Source organism: Phocoena sinus, chromosome X, assembly GCF_008692025.1.
Source record: "Phocoena sinus isolate mPhoSin1 chromosome X, mPhoSin1.pri, whole genome shotgun sequence".
In the NCBI taxonomy this organism is placed as follows: domain Eukaryota; kingdom Metazoa; phylum Chordata; class Mammalia; order Artiodactyla; family Phocoenidae; genus Phocoena; species Phocoena sinus.
Window position 1 is genome coordinate 92,867,122 of NC_045784.1, and position 20,451 is coordinate 92,887,572.

A 20,451-nucleotide genomic window follows, 5' to 3' on the forward strand; every position below is an offset into this window, starting at 1 on the left:
ACACTTCTACTTTGTGTCTGTGAGGAAGGCAGACAGACACTTTGTGTTTCTGTCTTTACCTGTAAAAAGAGAATAATAGCATATCCCCACGTCTGTGTTCATGTGTTTTCCACCTTCATCTGAGTGACCCAGAAAGTCACATACTTCTTTATGGATCCTCAAAGCTTCCTTCCCTCATTCAGGAGGATTGTTGTTAGATTTTGCAGCCAACAGAGTCTGGACTCAGTCTTTTAACTCTGGTGGCTGCTTTATAGCAGAAAAAAATATCTAAAGAAATTGTCCTTAAAGCTTTCCAACAACTAACCATTTTTTCCTGTTATCACTATTCTTCTAGACATCTAGACTTGAAATTTTAATCTTCTTTTTATTCATTCTCTACTCACTTCCTACCTCATTCATTTCCCATGTCCTTCCAGTTCACATGTCACTAAGCCTGATTCAAGACTACTGTCTGATACCAACATTTTATAAATCTGGTATTGTCGAGTTCTGTTCATTTTCTTTCATGCAAGTTCTTACATTTGCACCTTCTAATTTTTGTTTGGAAATAATGTTAAACTTATAGGAAAATTGCAAGAATGGTGAAAAACCACATTTACCCAGATGAACCAATTGTTAATGTCTTGCCCCATTTGCTCTCTGTATGTGTGTTGTGTGTGTATGCGTGTGTGTGTATAATTATGTATTTTTTTCTGAAATATTTGGGAATAAGTTGTATCTACCATGTCCCTTTATCACTAAATACTTCAGTGTGTAATATTTCCTAAAATTAAATATATTCTTTTATATAACCATAGTACAGTTCTCAACTTCAGGAAATTGAGCATCGATGTAACATTTTTATTTCTGCCCACATGTTCTAATTGTATCAATTGACTTAGTAATATCCTTTATAGCATTTTTCCTCATCCAGAATAAGATCCAGACCAAACTATGCATTGCATTTAACTGTTATATCTCTTTATTCTCCCTCAATCTGAAACAGTTTCTAAACCTATTTTTTTCTTTCATAACCTTGACGTTTTTGAAGAAATGTAGCCCGTTCACATTTAAAAAAAAAAAGAATGTTTCTTCTTTTTTCTGCTGTTTCTTCATAATTAGATTCAGGTTATGCATCCCCAGTTGGAATACTCCATGAGTTGTGTGTTCTCAGATATGGAGGCCCATGGTGTTCATCTGCCCTTCATTAGTTATCTTAATTTTGATCTTCCCATCAAGTTGTTACCTCGTTTCTCCACTGCATGGTTACTATTCTTCCCCTTGTAACTAATAAGCAAAACTACAGGAAGACACATTAAGATAATGCAAATATATATACTATTCCACATCAAAATTTCTCCCTAGATATAATATCTATTTATGATTTTTGCCTCAACTGTTCAATACTGTGATAGTGGCAACTACCTCCACATATACCACTCAGCCCTACTGTAAGCAAGAGCCTCCCTTCTCTTCTATTTACTGTCTATTTGTTATCATTATGGACTCATAAATTCTCATTCTCTTCAATGATTCATAATTTTTATTCTATTATTACTTATTTTGATGCTCAACCTGTCCTAGATTTGGGAGCTCCTTCAAGCTGGATCCTGTGACTTTCTGACATGCCCCCCCGTTTTAAAGTTCTTTCTTACGTTTGGGCATAAGATGTTCCAGCCTTGCCTCTTTTTTCATTACTACTAATAAGAGCTTCATCGTTCCACACTTATTTTCCCTTTAGATCCATTCTAGAGTTATTTTCAACTCTTCTTCTTCCCATTGTTTTCCTGGTCCTCAAACCCAATTAATTAATAAGCCCACTATATTTTTTTGCTTAGTCTTTCAGACTTTATCATTTCTTAGATTCTAATTCACACACTTACCACATCAGGGCTACACTAAAAAAGAAGTGCCGGGCTTCCCTGGTGGCGCAGTGGTTGAGAATCCGCCTGTCGATGCAGGGGACACGGGTTCATGCCCCGGTCTGGGAAGATCCCACATGCCGTGGAGCGGCTGGGCCCGTGAGCCATGGCCACTGAGCCTGCACGTCCGGAGCCTGTGCTCCACAATGGGAGAGGCCACAACAGTGAGAGACCCACGTACCGCAAAAAAAAAAAAAAGTGTCTTTGTTAATGATAGTAAAATAATAACTAAATTTATTAAGTATACATCATATGCCAATCACTTTTCTAAGTACTTAATATGAATTATCTCATGTAGTCCTCACAACAACTTCATGGAGTAGATACTATTATTTTCTGTATGTTAGAGGTGAGAAAATGATGCATCAAAGAAGTTAAACAACTCAAGGTCACATAAGCTAATAAGAGGTGAATTGGGTTTTGAATCCTGGAAGTCTGACTCTAGAGCCAGTGCTACAAATCACCACCTATGCCCTCACTTCCTTCCCTCCTCCCAACTTTTTTCTAAAATTAATGATTTTATTTATTCAGGGTAATCCTGGCCGGCCAGGTCTCAATGGAATGAAAGGAGATCCTGGTCTCCCTGGTGTTCCAGGATTTCCAGGTATTTGAAGGGGTGTTTGGAAGTTTCCCTCTTTACATTAAACTACTTTGGGAGAAGACACCCATTTTCTGATTTGGCTGGGTAAAGGCTGTGGCCCTGTTGCTTTGCTGTGCAATTGTGTGTACCTTCTTTGCAGGCATGAAAGGACCCAGTGGAGAACCTGGTTCAGCTGGCCCTGAGGGGGATCCAGGACTTATTGGCCCCCCAGGTAAGAGTTATTTCTGGAGCTAGTTATACCTGATACTTAAACTCATTGAAGAATTTGAAAGTTTGCATTCTGCCTTTCAACCAAAACTTTCAGAGTCTCAGTCCCCAACAACTGAGGGGAAATAGGCAGGACTCTCCCTCTATTAACTGATCTTCTCAAGCTCTCTATTTCAATAATGTAATATCAGGAGCAGACCTTTTAAGTTTAAGGTAGATGCAGGACCAACAAGAATGCTTCAATGAGATTTTTATTGACCTTTATACTAACTTTCCCGTATTCACTTGAATAGATCACAAGAGCAAGTCACATAAGTATGTTTGTATATTTTTAATATGAAAAGAGTTATTTTTGCTGAGAGACTTAAAGAGGTTTCCTGTAAACTGTGAAACAGAGCATCTACTAAATTCCTCTACTAGTTAGTTCAGTGGGTCCCTTGACAAGCACAACAAACAAGAACTGCAAATGATGTTAGAATCAGAATGGACTCTACAACAAATAGAATTGTCTAACCTTGACACCAGTGTTCACAGATTTGCAGTGGATTAGACTTCCTTGTAACCGAGTCATGATTCAAGGCTTGAAAATTGAGACAATATGCCTAATTTGTCCATGGACCCTAAGAAAATTATTTATTTTTTCAGCCTTTTGGGTGAGATAATGATAATTTTCCCAAACAGATTTCTGTTGGACATAGCAAATTCTAATACATGTAACTTGTTTCTCTCAAACCAATTCTTATTCTGATCTGAGGTTACTTTGGCATCCATTCTTTCCGACCTTTCTCTTCCCTACCTTCAACTTCATGTGCTTTGCCTCTTAGGCCCCCCTGGATTACCTGGTCCTTCAGGACAGAGTATTGTAATCAAAGGAGATGCTGGTCCGCCAGGGGTTCCAGGCCAGCCTGGATTAAAAGGTCTACCAGGACTACCAGGACCTCAAGGTTTACCAGGTACCTTTGTAGATCATCTTTTTAAGCTTTATGTATTTGAAAACATTTCCCTCATTCTTCTTTCACTTGTTAGAGTTTGTCTCTGACGATAGGAGTCTCAGCAACTAGTAGAATACCAGACCACTAGGTTCCATTTCCTTTTCTCCTTGAAAGTGTTCATTTCTCATGCCCTAATTTCTTTTAGGCCCAGTCCAATTTCTTTTAACTCCTCTGGCTATCCTAACTTGAATGATTAGGTTAATGTTGTTAAAATCTCTGTAATGAAATTAATATGCATTTAAGATATGGTGCTTTCTCTATCCCAACCACAAGAAGGATAGAAGGCTGATTTGGTGGGCTATCAGTTCCCCACTGTGAGGCCTCCTGATTTTCAAACTAAATCCTATCTAGTTGGCCATTTGACTCTATGCTTGCAGCCAACTTTGATTAAAAAGAAAGCTAGAAACTAACTTGTCTTTCTGTTTTATCAGGTGGCTTAATAGCAGTTTTTTCATAAATAAAGTGTACCAGGCAGTAACAGCCTTGCCTATGGTGAGATATATAATAAAAGTTGGCATTGCGCTCTATCTTGTTCTGAAGGCGAAGAGAACACAACTGCCATATTATGGAAATCTCCACAGAGGCAAATGAATTGTTTAAAATTAAAGCTAAATCCTTGTCTGCTTCTTTTGTCCTGGGCTTGAGCTGTTCCTTCATTTATCTGAATTAAAGACAAAACCAGATTATGACTTCAGTGACACTCGAGGACCTAAGTGTCCCAAATCTATCTGGATGTGGATTTATTCTACCCACATTTGAAAACCCTACTTCATTTTCCTATAGGTCCAATTGGCCCTCCAGGAGATCCTGGACGCAATGGACTCCCTGGCTTTGATGGTGCAGGAGGGCACAAAGGAGACCCAGGTTTACCAGGCCAGCCAGGTGAGACATGCTGCTGATACTAGTTTTTAAGTCTGGGGGACCTCTGGACGTACGGCCTCCGATTGAAGCTGTGAGAGCCTCCTCTTGAGAGAGCATAGCTAGGTAGGGAGTCTGTTGCTTGGGAAAAATGGGATGACACAGATGTGCCAATATAAGAGAAGCATAGAAAGGTGGTTTTTATTTATGTGTTTAGAGCACTGGAAAACCCAACTTTTCCTCAAAATGAGGATTTTCCAGGTACTCACTGTACTTAACTTCTGATAATTTTCAGTGTTTTTTGAATAAATTTATTTATTTTATTTATTTATTTTTGGCTGCGTTGGGTCTTCATTGCTGCGCGTGGGCTTTCTCTAGTTGTGGCGAGCGGGGTCTACTCTTCGTTGCGGTGTGTGGTCTTCTCATTGTGGTGGCTTCTCTTGTTGCGGAGCCCGGGCTCTAGGCGTGTGGGCTTCAGTAGTTGTGGCACATGGACTCGCTAGTTGTGGCACGCAGGCTCAGTCGTTGTGGCTCACAGGCTCTAGAGCACAGGCTCAGTAGTTGTGGTGCACGGGCTTAGTTGCTCCGCAGCATGTGGGATCTTCCCGGACCAGGACTCGAACCTGTGTCCCCTTCATTGGCAGGCGGATTCTTAACCACTGCGCCACCAGGGAAGTCCCTCAATATGTTTTAACAACTTTAGATAATATAAATATAACTAAATAATATAAGCATAAAGGTTTGTATTGGTAAAAACTAGCAGCGGCAACAAGGCAGGTCGGTGATAACTGTGTTGCTCCTAGAACCAACACCCTCCTGTTTCATTAACTGTATTTCTAGGGAAGAAACAAGTTAGTGCCATCTTCATCACATATATGGGCATTGCTGTGAAATTCCCCCAAATGAAAATCTATACACACAGTGGCCAAAGGCCTGTAAATAGAGAAAATTTTTAAATAAGCTCGAGTGGCCAAATGGAGAATGGGAACCAGTGGTAGATTGAAATTAGACATTTTGAGAAGTTTCCTTAGAGTACCCAGCCTATTCTCTAAACAAAAAGGTATGCGTGAGAATAATTCCCCAGACAGATTCAAAGGAAAATGTTTATCAGCACTGAAGCTGGCAGGTTGATGGCAGCCACACCCCTCCTTTCTCGCTGATGAACAAAACAGCAGGCTGAAATTTCGTCATGGGGTTTGCACTCCTTTAGTACAGCAAGAGACTAGATAACACAACCCCCCCAAATAAGCATCACACTTTCCCATCTAATGTTCCATTCACTCAGTATTTATTTAGTGCCTAATGTCATCAACCAATTTCAGAAGAAAAAGAATACATTTAAATCTCTTTGAGGGCAGGGACTGTATTTTATTTATCTCCAAATCCATGATATCTGACAATGCCTTTGTAGACATTCTATAAATATTAACTAATCAAACAAGGTCATAATGTTGTGTCGATAGCCATAATAGGGAATCAGAGCTTACTTAATTTGTATACTGATGATTCTTTGGAAATAGGTATCCGTGGTTTGGATGGTCCCCCCGGGCCAGATGGATTGCAAGGTCCCCCAGGTCCCCCTGGAACCTCTTCTGTTGCCCATGGATTTCTCATCACACGTCACAGCCAGACAACAGATGCACCACAATGCCCACAGGGAACTATCCAGGTTTATGAAGGCTTTTCACTCCTGTATGTACAAGGAAATAAAAGAGCTCACGGTCAAGACTTGGGTGAGATAATCAGCATCTTATTTCTTACTATGCATTTTGTTTTTGTTTTGAAAATCTTGTTGGGTTCTAGAGTAGCCTTGGCCAAAGTGTCTCTCTCTATTCTTTTGGGGCTTCTAAACTGAAGATCATGTCAAGGGCAGCTGAATATATTCACTATAAGTTTTAAATAAATAATATTTAACTTTAAACTAAAAGCATTGATTAGCTAGTGTGAGGTACAATTCTTGGCCTAAAGCAAGGCATTTGGAAAGGGCCATATGTACTTTTGTTAGCTTAGTTATTGAGGAAACAGATTCTCTGGGCTCTCTATAGTATAGCAGCTGCTTAAGGGGGCAGTGTTCGTAACTCATGGGAGATAGTTTCCTCTTTTCTGACACTGGTCTTTATCAAGTTAAAGATAAGTTGCTGAAGAGAATCTTGGATTCTAGATCAAAGAAAGTAAGGTCATTGCTTAATTTTGCTAGTTCATGAATAAGCACCTTAGCTTTATAAAGTGTTATCAGAGTAGTTTAAAGCTGTACAAAGCACCATATTTCCATATAGGATCCACTTCATTTAATGTGTTCTCATGCATCTTCTCTATGCTATAGGGTGGGCAGTTTTGTTGATGGGATGAGGCTGGACTGAATGACTTTCAAGACCTCTTCCAAATCCCTAACATTTCTTTTTCTGGAATTCTGACTTTTCATTTTGAGGCCCCATTGTTTGACCTGGGGCTGCCTATTTTAGAAATCACTATCCCTTCTGCCTCCATAAAGACATTTAAGAAGATAGTCTAGGTCTCCAGTTTCTGGGGTCTCCATAGTAAGAGGCCTTCTGAAGTCTCTTTACCTGGGCCATTCTGTGAAAACAGTTCTGCAGCAACAGAGACCTCCAGAGGTCTGCTGTGCTCACTCTGTTCCAGGGCACATGGCCACACCTGCCAGGCACATCTACCTACATGGAAGCCAGTAGTCACAGGTCATTTTAAAGAGCCTAATAAAGTAGGAGTTTGCCAAACAGCTTTCTTCTTTCTCTTCTACTTCTCTTTTTTTCCTTTTCATCTTCCCTCTGCTACTTTTCCTTCTCTCTTTTGCTTTCTTTATGTAGCATCTTTTTCTAATTTTAGAATCAACAAATCTTCATTATGAAAATACTCTTATCTTTTAGATAATTTTCTCTAGTTTTTCTCCCATAAACTTTTTTTTTTTTTTTTTTGCGGTACACGGGCCTCTCACTATTGTGGCCTCTCCAGTTGCGAAGCACAGGCTCCGGACACACAGGCTCAGCGGCCATGGCTCATGGGCCCAGCCGCTCTGCGGCATGTGGGATCTTCCCGGACTGGGGCACGAACCCATGTCCCTGCATCGGCAGGCGGACTCTCAACCACTGCGCCACCAGGGAAGCCCTCCCATAAACTTTTTCTCCTTTTATTCCGTTCTCTCTTTACTGTCAGAGTCTAGCTTATACCCGTAATCAAGCTTATAAACTTCAAATCTCTAACCTATCTAGTGAATAGAAAGCATTAGATGTTTTTGAACATCATGAAATTCACAAATGTAATGCAAAGAAAAAATGGGATCTCTTACCCTGTATATCACTATAACTTTTCAAAATGTGTGTATCTGGTCAAACGAGACCCATCATAGTATGTATTCAGACGTAGAGGCTATAAACTGGCCCTGACTCAGGTACAGCTTATGCCTCAGACATAGGAAGGCCATGATAGGGCCCAAGATCCCAAGTGTGATACTGGATTGCAAGGGTCTATGCTTAGAGCTCACTCAAGGATCAAACTGGAGATATCTTGATGGCTAAGCAAAGAATAGTTATAGGTTTGATGTTAAGGAAACAATCACCTGATTAAGTAAATACATAGTCTCTGCTGGATTAGTGAAAGGATTATGGTGTATAAAAAAGAGGGTGGAGGAAACACACTGAATACTAAAACTGTTCTGTCTGGGAGAAAAAAAGCATACTAGGACCATTAGTCTATAGTTTTAATAGAGGCATTGAGAGTTCATGAGATCACAGTCTCTTTGAATGTTTAGAAACTATAACCAGAATTCTGCATCATTATGGGTAGCCTACAGCATAAATATAACCAAACACCCATGTTCTCATCATTATGGGCATTCCTTTTATGCACATCTTCCTTTTCTTTCTGAGGCCAGGGATATTTCCATCTCTGTCCCTGATTAGTAATGTTAGTTTTATTTTTAAATTACTTTATAATTTAAAAGTACTTTCATATTCATTATCCAATTTGATTTTCACAACTATGATCAAGAATGATATAGGACAAGTATTGTATTTTTCCACTACACGCACCCACATGCACGCGCACGCGTGCGCGCACACACACACACACACACACAAACTGGCTAAGCGGTTAAGTGACTTATTCAAAACCACACACTCAGAAAGTGATGGAGATAAGAATTGACTCCAACACCTACCAATTCTTTTTTTTTTATTGAAGTATAGCTGATTTAAAATGTTGTGTTAATTTCTGCTGTACAGCAAAGTGATTCAGTTATACATATATATGCATTCTTTTTTATATTCTTTTCCATTATGGTTTATCTCAGGATACTGAATATAGTTCCCTGTGCTATATACAGTAGGACCTTGTTGCTTATCCATTCTATACATAATAGTTTGCATCTACTAACTTCAGACTCCCAGTTCAACCCTCCCCAAACCCCCTACCCCTTGGCAACCACAAGTCTGTCCTCTATGTCTGTGAGTCTGTTTCTATTTTGAAGATAGTTTCATTTGTAACACCTACCAATTCTAAACCCATTCGTTTTTCAGTTATGTCAGTTTTGTTATTTGCTCTCACATGACTTTGAAATCGTTCACCTCTCTGAGCCATTTTTTTCTGAAAAAAGTATAAATTACAATAAATCAATGCTTTTCAACCTGGGGAACTTTTGAAAAGGTTCCTAGGCCCATCCCAAACCTATTATATAAAAATTCCCAGTGATTCTGACAGTCTACCAGTTTTAAGAATTATTGGTCTTTTGTCAGTCACCTTCAGCCTGAGATAAGCATACCCCTTTGGATACATGAGGAATTTCCAATGTATAATTTTAAAGGACTTAGTTTACAAATCCTCAACTTTCATATGTACTTTCTCCTAAAGTCGAACTGCCTGTGTATGTGCTTTGGATAATCTTGTTTCCCACGTCCCCTTTCACTACCACCCATCTCCCACTTTATAAAAGACTCATACTATGGCATATTGCCTTGAAACATGAAAACCTCTAGGGGACAAATTCAGAGGAACAATTCAAAATGGCTTTGTTAAAGTCTCCATCAACTCAGGCTCTATAATTCACTTCTAATCCATCTCATTAGGAAATGCATTTCCAATAAAAGTTTTCTTTTAACGTTTAGTAATTATCAAAATTTATAATAAACTATCTTTTTGATCAATGTGAATTAGTAATTATTATGATGATGACCATTCAAAATAAAATATTTAACATGTAAAGCCTTAGGGTCACAGAAAGTTTTTAAAAGTTACTTTAAATTTTTGTTTCAGAAAACTATGATTGGATAATCAGTAAAAGACTTTCAAAAATAAAAAAAAATACATTAGGATAAAACTGTGTGAGAGAAGTGGAATGGAAATATAATTTCCAAATGCAAAAGGAGCACTGTATAATTTCCAGTTATTAAAGATGAGTTTATGCACTTTTCAAAAGGTTTATTGTTAGGTTTCAAATACTTACATTGGATACATTTAAAAGAGTGATGTCAAAGTTTGTTTTTAAATATAAATATTCACAAAACACTACAAATGACAGCTGGCAATGTTGAAATGTGGTTTGCAAAATTCCAGGCTCCGGTATTACAAAGTATAGAAGGGTGGGTTTGAAGCCAAGAGACAATAACCAATAACTTAATAACTGGCACAGTATCAATTTAAACTTCTGAAGAAAAATTTGAGATGTCAACTTAAAAATGTGTGAGGGGGTTACATCATTTTTCATCATTCTTTTGTGAGTAAATGAGAAAAGAATGGCCTAATCGCTGGTAGAGATAACCTCTATTGCCCCTACCAGCTCAGAAATTTAAAGACTCTAGTTCCTTTCCTTTTTTTTCCCCTTACGTTCTTCCTTTCTCCCTTATTCACTTTTTTCCCTTGTATTATTTACCTGCAAACCTGTCTATGGTTGCTATGCATAATTAGTCAGCACTACAGTTTTCCCTAGGCTTAAAGAGATTGTGAACCCACATAAGACATACACTGGGGATGTCTTGGAAGAAGCGAGGACAGCCCGGAGAGGAAATACTGATATGATATTATAAGGAATCAGTGTGTGCCTTTCACTCGTCTACAATAAATTACCCAATATTCTCCATAAGACACCATTGTTTATAAGATGCCTCACCAGTTTAAAAACAGTGCTGGGGAGTATATAATAAGCTACCACAATAAATGTCTACATAAGTTGTAAGATCTGTCCTGATTTTAGAGATGTAAAAACATGAGTAAATGTGCATCTTATAACTGAAGAAGTAAAGTATATTTATTATCTAAGAGATGGGGGAAAGTTCCTCTTTAAAAGGTTGTTAGTATGTTAGAAGAAACTAATCATCATGACATTTTTTCTTTTTCTCCCCATTCTTCCCAGGAACGGCTGGCAGCTGCCTTCGTCGCTTCAGTACCATGCCTTTCATGTTCTGCAACATCAATAATGTTTGCAACTTTGCTTCAAGAAATGACTATTCTTACTGGCTCTCCACCCCAGAGCCCATGCCAATGAGCATGGAGCCCCTGAAGGGCCAGAGCATCCAGCCATTCATTAGTCGGTGAGACACTGGTATACCTTTGATTTTTATCAATCTCCAGTTAGTTTAGCTAGTTAGTTTAGCTAGTTAGAAATGAGTCCAAAGCTAATAATCTGATCATATTCATCTCAGGTTAGGTAGAATAGAGGTGCCTTTATAATACTCAGTGCAGTATGTAGTTCGATCCATATTTATCAGGGATCTACTTTGACCAGGACCCATGATAGACTAGTGTAATATACAAAAGAAGCTCACAGTCTAGTCACTAGGCAAATATATGTAAATTAATATGTATCAGGCTTGGGCTAAGTGCTGCCATAGATCCAGTAAAGTGTTATGAAAGCATTGGGAAAGGGATATTTAATTCCAGCTAGAGAAATCTGAGATGGCTATATGGAAGAAATATGTTTTGAACTGCTTAGCCCTTGAAGGATGTAAAGGACTTGAGACACAGGCATTTATAAGGGAGAAAGGCATACTAGGTAGAGAACATTGGAATGGGTTGTAGACTGATAGGTCTAGAATGTAGTTTCTAAAAGTTGCAGAGGGAGAAGAGATCAGAAAGTTAGCCTGGACCTAGACTGTAGAAGGCTTTCAATGTTAGGTTTTAGTTCTGAATTTATTTGGTATGTAATGGGGACATCTGACATTTTTGAGCTTTCAGGGAAGATTACAGAAGCATCAGTGTATAACATGGATTTCAAAGGGGATAGTCCAGAGGTGGAGAGAGCAGTTAGATTGAGAATATTGCTGTAGTCCTGGTAGGAGTGGATTGGAACTCTCAGTAGGGTACATGTATCACATTAATAGAATAAATAAGATTTGGCATGATTAGTTATGGGAAGGAGAAAGTGGTAGCTGAGACTTGGCACATGAGTAACTAAGAGGAGGGTGGTACCATTAATAGAGATTTCCTAGAGTGTTGCTACATTAGAACCCTAGTTTAACTCGACCTCCTAGGCATGTTAGATATTGCCATTTTCATTCTGATCATGACCCAATTGACCTAGGAGTCTAGTAACCATAAAGGGTGAATCACTGGAAACTCTAGTTTCTTTGACATTGAATATAAAGGTTAAACCTCGTTCAGCCTCTCTTAATAGCAAATCCATGGTGCCCTTTTCAATATATTTGCCCTAATCCTATGGGAATTCATTTTTTTGTGTGTGATTTTTTTTTTTTGTCAGTCCCAACCTTGGGAATAAAAGATCCCCTAAAGGCATTCCCTATTTTGTAGATAAACTTTACCAAATTGGTTTAGTCATATTTCAAAAGGTACCCTCATGCTCTTTACTAAAGATTTGGTAGACTCAGCTGTATTTTACTTGATTTTATAGATTTAAGCCACATCTCCAAGTGCCTGGGTACTTGCCCAGCATTCTGGGTGTGTTGTACTTCTACAGATATGGCCAAATGGTTAATAAATATCCTTTGGGCCAAAAAATAATGGGTTGGGGATTAAGAAAGTGTCTGTTTCTTGTCTTTTTAAGTTTGCTAGACATTGTTCTTACCACAGTTTTAGCATTACTAAATGTCTCCCCTCCAGTTGGGCACTTTGACAGCAAGTAGTATGTGCGGTACACTAAGCCAAACTCTTACAGCAATTATGACATTGACTATAGCAAGTATGGATACAAATTTAGGGCAGAATAGAAAATGAAAATGCTGTAGCAGTGGTTTCTGTAGTTTCTTTTTTTAAAAAGCTTACACTTTTCATTTATAAATTTATTATGTATATTGGGAGACTGGGCTTATGCAAAAGCAATTCTCAAAGTACGTTTTTCTCCTCTTTTTCTGAGCACTGAAGACACCTTAATGGGCTTTTATACCAGGAAGCCTTCCAAAGAAGAGGGACTGCTATTTCCCACATGCTTACTCTGTAGATTGTGTTCCTTCTGCCTTTCCCTTACCAGATGTGCAGTATGTGAAGCTCCGGCCGTGGTGATTGCAGTTCACAGTCAGACCATCCAGATTCCCCGTTGTCCTCAGGGATGGGATTCTCTCTGGATTGGTTATTCCTTCATGATGGTATGCAACACTCTTCCTTGTCTTTGTCATCAAAGCTGACTGTCCGTCATATCTACATTTCTATCTAATATGAGGAATCCGTATCATTTATGTAGTAGGAAGCTTGAACCTCATATAGCTTCTATCCAAGCACTGTGTTCCCTCTCATACATTTGCTGGAACATATTTTCATAATCTGCCTGTTTCTTCTGTTGGATACTTTTGGTGTGGATACTGTTCTGTTACCACTGGCTCTAGTTCCTTCACTGGCTTTGAATTTTTGGCCCAGCTCAGCATATATCTTTGGATGTTCGCTAGGGTATCATGGCACATGGGTATTGTGGCACATTTTCCCTTGTCTTTTCTAGCACACAAGTGCAGGGGCAGAGGGCTCAGGTCAAGCCCTGGCCTCCCCTGGTTCCTGCTTGGAAGAGTTTCGTTCAGCTCCCTTCATTGAGTGTCATGGGCGGGGGACCTGCAACTATTACGCCAACTCCTACAGCTTTTGGCTGGCAACTGTAGATGTGTCAGACATGTTCAGGTAAGGTGCTTATGGCTTTAGTTTAGGTCCTAAGCTTCCTTCAGAGGTGCTAGCGAACAGAGAGGCAGTTCATGGATGGTTTATACCCAACAAATATTAGGAATTTAAAGGACCATGTCGTTTATTCTTGCTTGTTCTCCTCATATACCAGATTCAGGTCAGCAAAGCAGACTTGGCTAATAATAGGTATATGTAGTTTGAGATGGCTTGGTAATAATTCTTCAAAAGCAAAACAGAGCAAGGAAAGGTTATGTGACCTGCTCAATAACAAGTGAGCAACTGAAGCCACCCCAGAAATTGAAGCAATAATCTGTGTTGCCTTCCCCAGTCCAGTAGTCTCCTTTCCCAGAATGTTTTCAAGGCTCTCATCCAAGTGTTTGACTGAGTAAGACCACGTATGATACATGTACCTCAGGCTACTTTATCCTATTGGAATTTTTTTTCCAATTTCAATTTATTTTTATATGTTGCTTTTTTTGTTATCATTAATATTTTTCTTATGTATTATCTTTATGTAATTGTTATGTGTTATGTATTATCATTTATTCATCATCAATTGCCCAGATCCCTCTCATTCTAGGACCATTAAAAAAATGTATAAGAGAAAGAGAGGGAGAGACAAATAGACAAGGGTAATGGCAGCAGGGAGGAGAATCACAAAAATACCTATGACCACTAATGACTCTTAGGCTATAGCAGTCATTGCGTTAGATTGCATTGCTCAAAAGTTAACCAGTAAGTCATCAGAAGAGCTACTGAAACACAAAGAGAATGTTTACATATGAATTTGAACCAAATACCAGAAAAGGCTAATCTGATAATCTTGTTTCTTATTTCCCAGCAAACCTCAGTCAGAAACGCTGAAAGCAGGAGACTTGAGGACACGTATTAGTCGATGTCAAGTGTGCATGAAGAGGACATAACATTTTGAAGAATTCCTTGTGTGTTTTTAAATGTGATATATATATATATATATATGTATATATATATATATATATATATTTCCCAGGATGCAACGTCTCACTCTCCCCAACTTTACCACTGCTGCCACCAATGGTGCTACTATATATGACCAGGAGAACATGCTGACTAGTAATCATGAAGATTCAAATGTACCTCAGCAATGTGCCAGAGCAAGGTCTCTACTATTTTTCTACGAACAAAATAAGGAAATGAATTTACTTTTTGGGTCCAGAATGACTTTCCCCAAGGATTATAAGATGAAGATTATATATTTTGCCCAGTAACTAAAATGGCACGTTAAAAATTCAATTAAGAGAAGAATCACACTGAGTAAAATAAAAGACTGCAGTTTGGGGGAAGAATTATTTTTCATGGTGCTACTAATCCTACTGTATCCCAGTTTTTTAATATAAAAGTGTTAAGCTTATTTTGCTCTGTAAGTACAGAATGTGTATATTGTGTAAACAGCCTTTTAGCTCAAAATGTTGAGTCATTTAGATGTGACCTGACATGAATCACTCTTTACAGAAAACTTAGGAAAACCTAGAATACAAACAGCAAGATTTTATATCCATGTTTATCAAAGTGAGAGAATTTATATTCTCGCATCGAGTTATTACCGAGAGTGAATATAACTTGAGTTTTATCCCCTAAGTTCTTATTTGACTTTTTTTTAAAAAAATAGGTCATTTTTAGTCACTTTAATCAGAATTTTAAATGTACATGTTACATACCAAATTATAATATTTAATGAAGTAATTTCTCTTTTGCTGTATTCTCCAAGACACTCTTAACACTAGATGCCCCCAGCTTTGATGTTTCTTACATCTTGTTTTTGCTCATCCCCGACTGGGCAAAGTTCTCCCAAATAATTTTGAGAAACAAAAATGTATTTAAAAAATTGACAATTCTTTTCCCTGTGCTTTTTATGTAAGAATTATTCTCCTGTGGGCTGTGCTTGTACAAGAACTGGGAAGACAATACTTAGTCTTCTCTCTTCAATTACAAAGCCAATTGATGTTTCTTACTTTTTTATTTTAAACGTTTTATTATAAATAGTCATAAGAATACCTTATTTCCCTAGCTGTCATCTTCTCACTTAATGTTTTTTAACTCACCAATATCAATTTAATTAAAGATATCATATGTTGTAAGGATGGTTTGTTGTGTATCTCTTCAGGCTATGTGTAAAAATCTGCTCATTTACAGATAGACTACACATCTGCACATCAACAGGTAGTCTGCCTTCTCAGAGAATCATTTAGAGCAGTTCTAAAGCAAAAGGAGTTTCTGCAGACTTTGATCACTCTGATACCTGATAGGAGACATAGTAATGTACTTTTTCCAATGAAGAAAACAACTCCTTGGAAAGTATTTTTGAGGTAATAAATTTATTAACAACATTGTGTTGATGGCTGAGAAAGGAAGCAGAACTACTTTCTATTTTGGGAAGAATTCATTAATAATCTTTAAAGCAGATTAGTGAGTTAATATTCCTAATGATTAAGAATGAACACATGTAGCTCTCTAAAATCGTTGAGGACTTGCCTCTATAATAAAATGTGTATTATAGCTAAGATATGAAACAACCAAATGATTTTGAGAATTTTAGACCCTAATATGAACCCATGTAAAAACTAAAGCTTAGAGTGTATAGTGGTAAAATTTAGGTTCTAAATAATGGTAGATCATAGTGCTGATTGCTCATAATACTGTTGATTTCAAAGCTAGCCAATTGCAAATTCTAGCTTTATTTTTCCATGAGCTACACGCATGAAAACACTAACGGGTAATTGTAAGTGAAAATGCCACATTACATCCCATACATTTTTCTATATGCTGTACACCTGAAGGTTGCTCCTTGAGTTACAGCTGTAAACACTGATTCCAGAGGTTTTGCTGTTTGTAGCTTTCCCTCTCATGTTTAGCTGGTTGAAAATCTTGGCTCAGAAAGAACCTCCTAATATTTTATATTTTAATAGTTGCATGTGCAGCTGGTTTTGTGTTTCTTAAATCCCCTAACTATCCCCAGCCCTGCTTTGTTGTTTAAAGTACATGAACCCAGTCCGTTCCAGGATCTTAATGTTGTTGACTCACCCTTGCCACTGAATATTCAAAGATTATTCTGATGTAACTGCTCTAGTAGTTACCTATAGTGAGTTTTGCAGTCAAATACAGTTAATGGTTTTCCCACATAGGCAGGCAATGAATGAACTGTTCTGCTTAATCAGATACAAACAGTTATTACATGTACCAACCAAATGAGATATGTGTGTGTGTGTGTATGCCACACTGCTATCACACTCATCATCTCCAAAACTTCCAAAAGTGTTTTCGCTGGACACCTTGTGACTATACAATGCCTTTTCTCACCTGGGCAAATTTGAAAAACACTTTCTATTTCTTATGGTGCCAGTGAGGTTCTTTGCCTCAATTGGCATGTTTAATTGAAATCTCACTGGTCATGCCAAGCCATCAGAAGTTTATTCATATGTTAATCACAAGAGGGCACTATCGCCTATAAAAATAAATCAACATGGGAAAAAAATAAATGTCAGCATATATTTGTTGAGCTCATTGTTGATGAGATTCCTTGGTTTAGCTTCATGTATTCTTTCATCCTCATAAAGATCAATAGCAAGTATTTTAAGAGGTGGCCCAGTTACCCAATATCTGCATCCAAGATAAGGGACAACTTTGCTGTCAAAGATTTTCTTAAGAGCCTGATTAAGAGTTGGCTCTGGTAGTAATTCCTGTGCCTCTCAACACAGAAGCAAATGTCCCTGCTCCCCTATGCAGCCACTTTTGTTTGGCCAGGATTTCAATCGGCTTCTTTAGCAGAGAAGCTCTGTTCTCAGACTGGACTGTAAAAACACCTTCATCCATAGGCAGCTCCAAAATAAATTGAATAATATTTTTAAATCATATGTCATTTCCATTTTACAGCAGTGGTTTCTAGAGTATATTCAGGATGTTTGGAAGGTTTTTACGGTAGAAGCACTCGTAAGTTGGGACATGGAAGGAAAAAGTTGAGCTAGGCCTGTCTCCCAAGTTCCATAGCAACAAACGTTCATTAGATACTTATTAGCTGTAGGGCACCATAATAGATAGGAATCTAAAATCAACTCAACCAGAAAAATAGGTAGTCACTCTAATATTTACTCCTAAGAATAGGTATGCTGTTATTACCAAATCTAATTCTAGGCCGGACTAGGACAGATCATGAGGCTTTTTGCCAGCAGTAGCTGCCTGGAGAAAGCTGGCTCACCAACCCATTCTCTAACACATGGGCAGGCTAAAATCACATTTATGTAACCGTAATTCTCTTCTTTTATGAGTAGACAGCATGCCCAACACCTGACCCCACAGGATGACGAATTGCTGGTATCATACCAATTTATGCCACATGTCTTCTGTTTTCCTCTTCCAGATTCACATTGCATTCTTCACCCTGCTTTCTGCCCCCGAGGGTTACTGTGCTCTCTGGCTTCTGCTTGGGTTCAACCAATGCGATTCCCCAACAGGATAACAGAGTGATGTGCAAGACTGAGATTAGGGTATTTATTTTTATGGGGCCTCTAGGGTCACCTCAGGTTGGCTTGTACTCCTCAATTGAATGTCTCTGCTCCTCTCAAGATGACCTGTTCTTCTTAATTATCTCCCCCTCTGATTGTAGTAGCCTCTTCTCGTCCCTTCAGGTCTATGTTTATGATGACAAGTCTGCTGTTGCTGTGCTGCTCGCCCTGGATTCCTGCATTACCTTTTGTGGTTTCCCTACAGACTCCCTATATCTTTCTAATTAAGCTCTCCTCAGACTATCCTAATATAAGTGTATTGTATGTTGTTGATAACCTGACAAATGAGCAACTGCTTCTTGTTTCCAAAATCTGTTGGAGGTGCTTTATTCTGCAGGTGGCACAATGAGGCTGAATTGATAAAACTGACATGCATGATTAGCATCTGCCACTTTGTACTGAGGGATAAGCCAACGGAAACGACTTAACATCACTTAATCTAAGACCTAGTTTACCAAGCTTTATTGGAAGCTGTGTTCCAAGGTTCTTAGGGTGAAACGAGGCAAAATATATTTGTTAATCTTAAATTATTTAACTTTTTTCAAATATTGTTTCACTGGAGCTCTAAAGAATGCATCTTGACTTCCCTCAAGGTGGTCATTTGGCTTGCTTCTTCCTACTCTGAATGAAGATTCTCAGTTGGCAGACTAGATGCTAAGCACTGGTAACTGATCCCTGAAAGCTCCAGAAAGAAAACTCCTAGTAGTACTACTTCCCCTAGAGAAATCTGCCAAGTCAGGTGTACACGCCTGTAGTTAGTTAAAAACCCCGAAGTATTACTAGGCCAAGAAATAGACAATTTAAGTCACCTAAAACAAGTGGTGTTCTAACTTCAAGAGTCCCTGTGAAAGGTGAGCCAGCAGAAATACTTCAGATCTGCTTCCCTGTGTTCATCAAGGGTACCAGAATGAATACTTAGACTGGGGATTATGGAAGATGCGACAGCCTCTAAAGCCAAAGGCAGTCTGAGACTACTTGTAAATTTCAACCAGGGCCACATGGAGCCTGCCAAGAAGTGAAGATATTTTCATTTAAAGTGAAATAGTTTTCTGGTTGATTTCCTTGGGGCCAGTAAAGTGTTTGCTATTGCCAGTCTATTGCAAGCCAGAATGGTAAACCAGATGCCAGGTTTTTGTGTCTTTCTCTGATGCAGTAATTTGACTCTTGCTTGGGCTGTAAGAAACACTATCACTGATGCCTCAGTAGCAAACAAGAGTAACACCTTACATTTATATAGTTCTCATTAAAATGTCATTCTTTAAACATTATTTCATCTGAACCTCAACAGTGCTGATCTATTCAAACTGCATTTTACAGATGCAGAAGCTGAGCCTTAGAATGGTTAAGTGACTTTCTCAAGGTCATAGAACAAACCACTAAGCTCTTTTTCACTCAGAATCTAATCATCACCATCTAGTCATGAAGATGCCTGTATCAAAAAATTCAGAATCCTATGTATTGGAGATTCCTGCCACTACAGGGCTCTCTGCCTCATGAGAAGTGATAAGTTGCATGTTTTGAAAATCTTGGTTCCTAGTTAATGATGAGTGATTTTTCCCAGCACCACTGCAGCACCTGAGACCCTTTAGAATTAGCCCTTGGACATAGGGGACTTACAGTAAACCCACGGTACCTCAGGATAATTTTGTCTGTCTGGTCCAAGTCTCTGTAGTGAAAGTAAACCTTGTGAGCCTGGCCTGGTGTCCGCCTCACATGACCTTCCTTGGGGATCTTGAATCTAGATGAGCGCCTGGAATTTGAATGCTCTGATCTACGAACACTTCAGTGCTACTAGTGTCCAAGTAAGGACCGGTGTGTATTGATTGCTATGTAAACCTGAGACCATGCAGATACTCTCTATTGTCTATTTTAAACAATGTAAAAAGTACTCTGGGGAGGGGAACTTTTCTTTAGTTCCAACAGGAAAGTTCATTATATTTCATTAACACCAGCATACATAAACACACAGAAGCAACTAGAGTTTGCTAACTATAACCTTCACTGGTCATACTTTACATGCAATAACTTTCCTTATTTGGCTCCCTTCTGCAGAAATTTAGGCTGGGAATCAAATGAAACAACATCAAACCAACTGGGCCAAGCAGTATGTGGTTACTTATCAGAATAAAAATGAAGGGAAGGTTGAAGACAAGTTGGAAAACATGTAGGCTAAAATAGGGCCCTGCTTAGCTTATAATAATCAGTACAGTAAGAAGCCAGGCTTTGAGATTACTAGACTTAAATATGTTCTTAAATTAACTGTGTACTTTCAGGTGGCAGCTGTTGCCCAC

The 20,451-nt window shown here is 38.5% G+C and overlaps 1 protein-coding gene across 5 annotated transcripts in view; it reads left to right on the plus strand.

Annotated features, from left to right (window-relative positions):
• COL4A5 (collagen type IV alpha 5 chain) overlaps positions 1-15,733 on the plus strand; it is a 228,983-nt gene extending 213,250 nt beyond the window's left edge. For 4 of the 5 annotated variants that reach the window (XM_032620467.1, XM_032620470.1, XM_032620471.1 and 1 more), the window contains 9 exons: positions 2,433-2,505; positions 2,642-2,713; positions 3,534-3,662; positions 4,485-4,583; positions 6,080-6,292; positions 10,918-11,095; positions 12,988-13,102; positions 13,450-13,622; positions 14,464-15,733. In XM_032620467.1, coding sequence (XP_032476358.1) covers positions 2,433-2,505; positions 2,642-2,713; positions 3,534-3,662; positions 4,485-4,583; positions 6,080-6,292; positions 10,918-11,095; positions 12,988-13,102; positions 13,450-13,622; positions 14,464-14,545 — 1,134 coding nt within the window. In that variant the 3' untranslated portion in view covers positions 14,546-15,733. The remainder of the gene's footprint in view (positions 1-2,432; positions 2,506-2,641; positions 2,714-3,533; positions 3,663-4,484; positions 4,584-6,079; positions 6,293-10,917; positions 11,096-12,987; positions 13,103-13,449; positions 13,623-14,463) is intronic. The other variant, XM_032620469.1, reaches the window with a different exon arrangement.
• The last annotated feature ends 4,718 nt before the right edge of the window (positions 15,734-20,451 follow it).